We start from the raw sequence: 9,944 nt of genomic DNA on the forward strand, positions 1-9,944 counted from the left end.
GTGATGTTATATAAAAATGTTTGAAAACCATTTCTAACTAAAAAGCAAGTGGACATACAGGACCATTTGGGTGAAGAAAAGGAAGCTTGGGTTCTGGTCCCTCACATGGGCCAGTCACTTGCATCTTTAGGCCCCCTTTTTCTCATCTTTGAAATACTGTAAGAGATTTAAGGAAGATAATCTCTAAAGTTCCTCTAGACCTAAAATCTGTGATTCAGAGACTTTTTTTAAAAACGGATTTGTTCAACGGACAATTGAACAACACTTTTATATATGACACTTTGTAGCGTTGTGGAAATACCATGGTCTTTGGAGTCAGAATTCTTCCTCTGCCACTTTCAAATTAGTTACCTTGGTCAAATTACTTCATCATTCTGAGCCCTAATTTCACTGCCATTAAGCATGAAGTTAATTATGTATACTTAATAGGGGTGCAGTATGGTTTAAGGAACACTAACTGATAGAAAAGATAAATCCCCAATTCTCAGTGGATTACACACTAGATGTTTGCTCCTCTTAAAAGATTGCAATGGTGAAAGGGGACCAAGGCTGCTTCTACTTTATGGTTCCCCTATTAACACACAGTTTTCCAGTTCTCTGTAGCAGGGAAAGGAAGAATGAGGAAGGTGTACATGCTTCCTAACCACATCACCTCTGCTCAGATTTCACTGGCAAAAACTAGTCATGTGGCCATACCTAGATATATGAAATATTATAGGAAATGTAGTCTCTGGTTGGACAACCAATTTCTAGAAACAACTCTGCACTATGGCAGGAAAACACATTTTGTATAGAAAGCTATCACTACCACAGGTTGTTAGGAAAATTAAATGTCTTTATTTTTAAAGTGCCTAGTATAATATAGGCACTGAAAAAACTTAAGATTTTTTTTTTACATCTTTATTGGAGTATAATTGCTTTACAATGGTGTGTTAGTTTCTGCTTTATAACAAAGTGAATCAGTTATACATATACATATGTTCCCATATCTCTTCCCTCTTGGGTCTCCTTCCCTCCCACCCTCCCTATCCCACCCCTCTAGGTGGTCACAAAGCACTGAGCTGATCTCCCTGTGCTATGCGGCTGCTTCCCACTAGCTATCTATTTTACGTTTGGTAGTGTATATATGTCCATGCCACTCTCTCACTTTGTCACAGCTTACCCTTCCCCCTCCCCATATCCTCAAGTCCATTCTCTAGTACGTCTGTGTCTTTATCCCTGTCTTACCCCTAGATTCTTCATAATATTTTTTTCTTAGATTCCATATATATGTGTTAGCATACAGTATTTGTCTTTCTCTTTCTGACGTACTTCACTCTGTATGACAGACTCTAGGTCCATCCACCTCACTACAAATAACTCAATTTCATTTCTTTTTATGGCTGAGTAATATTCCATTGTATATATGTGCCACATCTTCTTTATCCATTCATCCAATGATGGACACTTAGGTTGTTTCCATCTTCTGGCTATTGTAAATAGTGCTGCAATGAACATTTTGGTACATGAATCTTTTTGAATTATGGTTTTCTCAGGGTATATGCCCAGTAGTGGGATTGCTGGGTCATATGGTAGTTCTATTTGTAGTTTTTTAAGGAACCTCCATACTGTTCTCCATAATGGCTGTACCAATTCACATTCCCACCAGCAGTGCAAGAGTGTTCCCTTTTCTTCACACTCTCTCCAGCATTTATTGTTTCTAGATTTTTTCATGATGGCCATTCTGACCAGTGTGAGATGATATCTCATTGTAGTTTTGATTTGCATTTCTCTAATGATTAATGATGTTGAGCATTCTTTCATGTGTTTGTTGGCACTCTGTATATCTTCTTTGGAGAAATGTCTATTTAGGTCTTCTGCCCACTTTAGAATTTGTTTGTTTGTTTTTTTGTTATTGAGCTGCATGAGCTGCTTGTAAATTTTGTAGGTTAATCCTTTGTCAGTTGCTTCATTTGCAAATATTTTCTCCCATTCTGAGGGTTGTCTTTTGGTCTTGTTTATGGTTTCCTTTGCTATGCAAAAGTTTGAGGTTTCATTAGGTCCCATTTGTTTATTTTTGTTTTTATTTCCATTTCTCTAGGAGGTGGGTCAAAAAGGATCTTGCTGTGATTTATGTCATAGAGTGTTCTGCCTCTGTTTCCCTCTAAGAATTTGATAGTTTCTGGCCTTACATTTAGATCTTTAATCCATTTTGAACTTATTTTTGTGTATGGTGTTTGGGAGTGTTCTAATCTCATACTTTTACATGTACCTGTCCAGTTTCCCCAGCACCACTTATTGAAGAGGCTGTCCTTTCTCCACTGTACATTCCTGCCTCCTTTATCAAAGGTAAGGTGACCATATGTGGGTGGGTTTATCTCTGGGCTTTCTATCCTGTTCCATTGATCTATATTTCTGTTTTTGTGCCAATACCATACTGTCTTGGATTACAGTATGTCCTTGTAGTATAGTCTGAAGTCAGGGAGCCTGATTCCCCCAGCTCCGTTTTTCGTTCTCAAGATTGCTTTGGCTATTTGGGGTCTTTTGTGTTTCCATACAAATTGTGAAATTTTTTGTTCTAGTTCTGTGAAAAATGCCACTGGTAGTTTCATAGGGTTTGCATTGAATCTGTAGATTGCTTTGGGTAGTAGAGTCATTTTCACAATGTTGATTCTTCCAATCCAAGAACATGGTATATCTCTCCATCTATTTGTATCATCTTTAATTTCTTTCATCAGTGTCTTATAATTTTCTGCATACAGGTCTTTTGTCCCCTTAAATAGGTTTATTTCTAGATATTTTATTATTTTTGTTGCAATGGTAAATAGGAGTGTTTTCTTGATTTCACTTTCAGATTTTTCATCATTAGTGTATAGGAATGCCAGAGATTTCTGGGCATAATTTTGTATCCTGCTACTTTACCAAATTCATTGATTAGCTCTAGTAGTTTTCTGGTAGTATCTTTAGGATTCTCTATGTATAGTATCATGTCATCTGCAAACAGTGACAGTTTTACTTCTTCTTTTCTGATTTAGATTCCTTTTATTTCCTTTTCTTCTCTGATTTCTGTGGCTAAAACATCCAAAACTATGTTGAATAATAGTGGTGAGAGTGGGCAACCTTGTCTTGTTCCTGATCTTAGTGGAAATGCTTTCAGTTTTTCAGCATTGAGGACGATGTTGGCTGTGGGTTTGTCATATATGGCCTTTATTATGTCGAGGAAAGTTCCCTCTCTGCCTACTTTCTGCAGGGTTTTTATCCTAAATGGGTGTTGAATTTTGTCAAAAGCTTTCTCTTCATCTATTGAGATGATCATATGGTTTTTCTCCTTCAATTTGTTAATATTGTGTATCACGTTGATTGATTTGTGTATATTGAAGAATCCTTGCATTCCTGGAATAAACCCCACTTGATCATGGTGTATGATCCTTTTAATGTGCTGCTGGATTCTGTTTGCTAGTATTTTGTTGAGGATTTTTGCATCTATTCTCATCAGTGATATTGGCCTGTAGTTTTGTTTCTTTGTGACATCCTTGTCTGGTTTTGGTATCAGGGTGATGGTGGCCTTGTAGAATGAGTTTGCAAGTGTTCCTCCCTCTGCTATATTTTGGAAGAGCTTGAGAAGGATAGGTGTTAGCTCTTCTCTAAATGTTTGATAGAATTCGCTTCTGAAGCCATCTAGTCCTGGGCTTTTGTTTGTTGGAAGATTTTAAATCACAGTTCAGTTTCAGTGCTTGAGATTGGTCTGTTCATATTTTCTCTTTCTTCCTGATTCGGTCTTTGTAGGTTGTGCATTTATAAGAATTTGTCCATTTCTTCCAGGTTGTCAATTTTATTGGCATAGAGTTGCTTGTAGTAATCTCTCATGATCTTTTGTATTTCTGCAGTATCAGTTGTTACTTCTCCTTTTTCATTTCTAATTTTATTGATTTGAGTCTTCTCCCTTTTTTTCTTGATGAGTCTGGCTAATGGTTTATCAACTTTGTTTATCTTCTCAAAGAACCAGCTTTTAGTTTTATTGAGCTTTGCTATCGTTTCTTTCATTTCTTTTTCATTTATTTCTGATCTGATCTTTATTTCTTTCCTTCTGCTAACTTTGGGGATTTTTTGTTCTTCTCTCTCTAATTGCTTGAGGTGCAAGTTTAGGTTGTTTATTCGACATGTTTCCTCTTTCTTAAGGTAGGATTATATTGCTCTAAACTTCCCTCTTAGAACTGCTTCTGCTGCATCCCATAGGTTTTGGGTCATCGTGTCTCCATTGTCATTTGTTTCTAGGTATTTTTTGATTTCCTCTTTTATTTATTCAGTGATCACTTCGTTATTAAGTAGTGTATTGTTTAGCCTCCATGTGTTTGTATTTTTTACAGAACTTTTCCTGTAATTGATATCTAGTCTCATAGCCTTGTGGTCAGAAAAGATACTTGATACAGTTTCAATTTTCTTAAATTTACCAAGGCTTGATTTGTGACCCAAGGTATGATCTATCCTGGAGAATGTTCCATGAGCACTTGAGAAAAATGTGTCTTCTGTTGTTTTTGGATGGGATGTCCTATAAATATCAATGAAGTCCATCTTGTTTAATGTATCATTTAAAGCTTGTGTGTCCTTATTTATTTTCATTTTGGATGATCTGTCCATTGGTGAAAGTGGGGTGTTAAAGTCCCCTACTATGAATGTATTACTGTTGATTTCCCCTTTTATGGCTGTTAATATTTGCCTTATGTATTGTGGTGGTCCTATGTTGGGTGCATAAGTGTTTACAATTGTTATATCTTCTTCTTGGATCGATCCCTTGATCATTATGTAGTGTCCTTCTTTTTCTCTTCTAATAGTCTTTATTTTAAAGTCTATTTTGTCTGATACGAGAATTGCTACTCCAGCTCTTTTGGTTTCTATTTGCATGGAATATCTTTTTCCATCCCCTTACTTTCAGTCTGTATGTGTCTCTAGGTCTGAAGTGGGTCTCTTGTAGACAGCATATATATGGGTCTTATTTTTGTATCCATTCAGCCAATCTGTGTCTTTTGGTGGGAGCATTTAATCCATTTACATTTAAGGTAATTATCAATATGTATGTTCCTATTCCCATTTTCTTAATTGTTTTGGGTTTGTTATTGTAGGTCTTTCCCTTCTCTTGTGTTTCTTGCCTAGAGAAGTTCCTTTAGCATTTGTTGTAAAGCTGGTTTGGTGGTGCTGAACTCTCTCAGCTTTTGCTTGTCTGTAAAGGTTTTAATTTCTCCATGAAATATGAATGAGATCCTTGCTGGGTAGAGTAACCTTGGTTGTAAAAACTGAAGATTTGTTAGATATAGAGGAACTATTTTGATAGGGAATATATATGTATTTATATAATACAAGGTAAATAGTGGTATCAGAGAGTATAGTTAAAGTACAATGGGACTTTGTATTAGTCTCCTGTTGCTGCTGTAACAAATAACCAGAAATCTAAGAGCTTAAAACAACACAAATTTATTATTTACAGTTCTGGAGGTCAGAAGTTTGAAATGGGTCTACAGGGCTAAGATCAAGGTGTCAGCAGGGCTGTGTTTCTTCTGGAGGCTCTAGGGGAGAATCAATTCTTTGACTCTTCCAGCCTCTAGAGGCTGCCCTAATTCCTTGGCTCATGGCCTTATCTCTCCAACTACTGCTTCCATAGTCGCATCTTCTCTGACTCTGATCCTCTCCCTCCCTCCTATAAAGACCCTTGTGATTACATTAGGTACATTCAGATAGTCCTAAAAATAATCTCCCCAGCCCAAGAGTCTTTCCTTGACCACATCTGCAAAACCCCTTTTGCATTGTAAGGTAACATATTCACAGGTTCTAAAGGTTAGGATGTGGACACCTTTTGCCAGGGGTAGGGGGCTGGGAGAGCATCATTTTTCCTATCTTAAGAAGGAGAGACAGTGGTTATGATTTTAGATACAGAGAGTGACATGGACTTGAAAACTAGCTCTGTCTTTTGCTAGCTAAATTACCTTGAAATATGCCCCTTTCCTTTTCTTTAAAATGGGGATGGCGATAGTGACTACCTGACACACATGATGTAAGGATTATGAGATAATGTGTATAAATTACCTGGCACATACTTAAGACAGGAGATTCATTCTTATTTTACTATTACATGGTATATACTGGCCCATATACACCCCATTTATCATCTTAGGCTCCTCTAAGATCACAGTTGAAGCAGAAAACTGTACCATGGTTTCTTTGTACAGAGAGACTATCAATCATGTTCAGCATACTGACTTTCTCTTGGAAGAAAAGCAGATTAATGCGTTTTAGGGAATTTTGCATCAGCAGAGATTAAGCACTATGGTTCTTCTGCTAAGTCTGGTAACCCATATATTCCAGGATATCATTATGGCTTGTTTTCTGAGCCTGTGGTTTTACTGTGATCACCCAAGAAATCACTGGTGGGGATTAAGAAAGCTGAAGCATTTTCTCCCATGAGGTACATGGTCACACAAATTGATCACAAGAATCTGGCCACACAGTGAGCAGGAACAGGAATGACTTCCTGGGAGGCCCTCTCCTTCCTAGCATAGGAGCCCCAGCCCTACCCACCCCACTTTTAGGTGGCTTAGAAGCTTCCCTCTTAATTTTTGTCACAAATATAAGATATCATTTCCAGGTAGAGAAATCTCTGGCTGCCATCTTACCACACACCAAAAGATTTGTAGGCTTGAGGGGGAGTGGGGGAGTGATTGATTGGGAGCTTTGGATTAGCAGATGCAAACTATTATATATAGAATGGTTAAACAACAAGGTCATAGTGTATAGCACAGGGAACTATATTCAATATCCTATAATAAACCATAACGGAAAAGAATGTGAAAATATATGTATGTGTAAGTGAATCACTTTGCTGTACAGCAGAAACTAACACAACATTGTAAATCAACTACACTTCAATAAAATACATTTTTTTAAAAAGATTTGTAGGTTCAATTTTATGGTAAACAATTTGGCTTCGACGACATGATCATATTAGTGTTAACTCTTGGGTAGGGTCTAATCATGTAGAATGACTTCAAAGTTCCTCAGTTTGCTCATCAGCAAAATAATTGTAATAATATATGTCATAGCAACTCTATCATAAAGTGGGGGAGCCTCCCCTCCCAAGGTCAGCTTCAGATGTCAGATCCCTTAAGAGTATGATCAGAGAAAGAAAGGGTTATGACTCACACAGATAGGAAAGCCCTAAGGTGAGCAGCAAGGGGGATGGGTCTGGGGGAAAAGATCCGGAAGTGAGAGTGTAGAGAGTGCATGAGCATTTTTTAAAATTAATTTTTATTGGAGTGTAGTTGCTTTACAATGTTGAGTTAGCTTCTACTGCACAGCAAAATGAATCAGCCATACTTATACATATATCCCTTCCCTTTGGGATTTCCTTCCGATTTAGGACACCACAGTGCATTAAGTAGAGCGCATGAGCATTTTATAGAGAGGAAAGTCCTGCCAGTGGGAGGCGAGCCCACTGACTGCCATGAAGTTTGAAAGAGGCAGTAAGAGCACACATAAGCTTTAGGGATGGGAGTGGAACAATGCGAACCTTACTGGACAGGAGATGAGACTTAGAGTTTACTGGCACTAAATCAAATGTCGATTGGGGGACCAAGTTTCTTTCCTATGTTCTTTGTAATTCATCTGAGATATTTGGGTTAATACAGCAACCTCCTAGTTTTCCTGTAAATAAACATGTACTTGGCAGAGACTAAGTTTACAAAGCCAACACAAAATAATAAGGCCAGCAATTGTTATGATAGCTCCTTGAAAGATAGTGGGGAGTCAGCAAAAGGAGATAGCCAGGAGAAGAAATCAGTGGAGTCCAGGGAATCTCTTTGAGTATTTTTTTTTTTTTGATGTCTGATCTTATTTATTTGTTACTCTAAAAACATCTCATTTTTGACTGGACTCAGACTTAGAAGTAGAAGCTCTCAGAGAGGACAGCCTCCGTCTCTTGGCAATCTGTTCCTGGCGTTTTTCTTTGGCCTCCTTCATTCTCTTGGCCAAAAGTTTAGCATATTCTGCAGCCTCTTCCTTATTTTTCTTAGTACGCTGTTTCTTCAGAGCAATTCGCCGACGTTTGTGTTGCAGAACACGTGGAGTAACAAGACGCTGAATCTTGGGTGCTTTGGTCCTAGGTTTCTTACCTTCTTTGTTTAGGGGCTTTCTCACAACATACTGGCGGACATCATCTTCTTTAGAGAGATTGAAAAGTTTGCGGATTCTGCTAGCTCTTTTGGGCCCCAGGCGACGAGGCACAGTAGTATCAGTGAGTCCAGGAATATCCTTCTCCCCTTTTTTTACAATGACCAAATTGAGAACGCTCAGATTGGCATCCACAATGCAGCCCCGTACAGATTTGCGCTTTCTTTCTCCAGTCCTCCTTGGTCTGTAACAGGAATGCCCCTTTTTCAGTAGCAGGCGGACTCGGCCATGGGTCAAGACACCCTGCTTCATGGGGAAACCCTGTTTGTCGTTCCCACCACTGATTCGGACCACATAACCCTTCCATTCTTCACCCAGAGCGTCAGCAGCAACTTCTGTGGCCATACGCTTCTCATAAAAGGTTCGAAGTTTTCGTTCATCGTCCACTTCAATGAGTTTCTGGCAGCCAGTGGCCAGGAAAGAGATGTTCAGCTTCATTCTGAAGCTGCCGACCGCCTCCGAGGCACCACGAAAAAGAGCTCTTTGAGTATTTTAGTAATAATATTGACTATTTTGGTTTGCTGTTTTATTTGTTGAACTCTTCTGTAGCTCTTTCCTATGTTATTGACCCACATGAAATAGGAGCGTCCCTTCAAGGCACGCTCTCCTTGAGATGCCAGTAGGTAGTCTAATGCCAATCTATTACCAACTAGCATAGCAACCAGAGAGCTTTGTCCCTCATTAATGGCATCTAGGGCTGGGGCTGTTTGATATATGTGGTCTTCCAGGAGTTGTGGCATTTGTGTGTCCTCTCTGAGTTGTGACTGTGTTACAAAATTGAAAATACCTAAATTTATGCCTGTTGCACCAAAGATTGGGATGAGGTCCAATATAATAGCTAAAAGGTGGCCCCTTTGAGGAAAGGCTCCATGAGAGAAGTGAATTCTCTAGTTGGAAATAGAGTGACCTGGGTACTGTATGTGTGTAGGACACAGGCCAAGTCACCTAGCTGGGAAGGGGTGGGGTGGAGAAGTAGAGTATAGGACCCCATGGAGGAGGAATAGTGCCACAGGAGAGCTAGTAGCCCAGGGGTCTTACAGGGTGGAGATTCTGGTGGGCGAATTAGTATCAAAGCAGACATGTGAGGACCAAATAATCCCAACAGGGGGTTGGGGAGACACAGCTGTATGTAATCCTGATTGGTCAAGGAGGCAGAGAAAGGTAAGGAGTCCATGGAGGGAAGGTTAATACAGAAGCACCTGATGAGGCTGAGGGAGTTCTGAGCTGGAGCATGACTGGAGAGGATGACGAGCAGCTAAGATGAATATTACAGGTCTATAAAAGGGCAGGAATTAGTTGTATAGTGGTTGTCTAGGCTCAGGTGCCTGAAAGCAGGCCTCACATTGATGGAGGTTTAGCTCCAGGTGACATGCTCTGATACTGTTACCTAGATATTGTTCATCAGGTCCAGGAAAGTAGGAAGTGGAGCTGATGACAAGGGAATAGTGAAGAGTGAAATGATGGTGGTTGGATGAGAGGAAATCAGAGCTGATATGTAGTTGTAGGGGTCATGGTGGGAAATGATGTGCGGGTGGTCATAGGAGTAGTTATTGTAGCCAGGTGTCAACTGTTAAGCATGGTAGGGAGTAGAGTTTTATGCTTTTGTGTAGGGATAGTGGAGATTGGGATCCCAATTCAGGTGTTAAGTATCTCAGGGGAGAGATACATTATAGGGCACCAGTGCAGTAGGTCAGCTAATTTTCAGGGTGCTAGCTTCCACCAAGAAGCAACTCCATAAAGAGGGAAAA

At 39.4% G+C, this 9,944-nt stretch overlaps 1 protein-coding gene across 1 annotated transcript; it reads right to left on the reverse strand.

Annotated features, from left to right (window-relative positions):
- Positions 1-7,833: 7,833 nt before the first annotated feature.
- Positions 7,834-8,669, reverse strand: LOC132516132 (small ribosomal subunit protein eS6-like). The gene has a single exon (XM_060142542.1). It carries the CDS (start codon positions 8,632-8,634, stop codon positions 7,885-7,887), a length of 750 nt encoding a protein of 249 aa, XP_059998525.1. The 5' UTR covers positions 8,635-8,669; the 3' UTR covers positions 7,834-7,884.
- Positions 8,670-9,944: the final 1,275 nt, after the last annotated feature.

Source organism: Lagenorhynchus albirostris, chromosome 2 (assembly GCF_949774975.1).
Source record: "Lagenorhynchus albirostris chromosome 2, mLagAlb1.1, whole genome shotgun sequence".
Classification (NCBI taxonomy): Eukaryota; Metazoa; Chordata; class Mammalia; order Artiodactyla; family Delphinidae; genus Lagenorhynchus; species Lagenorhynchus albirostris.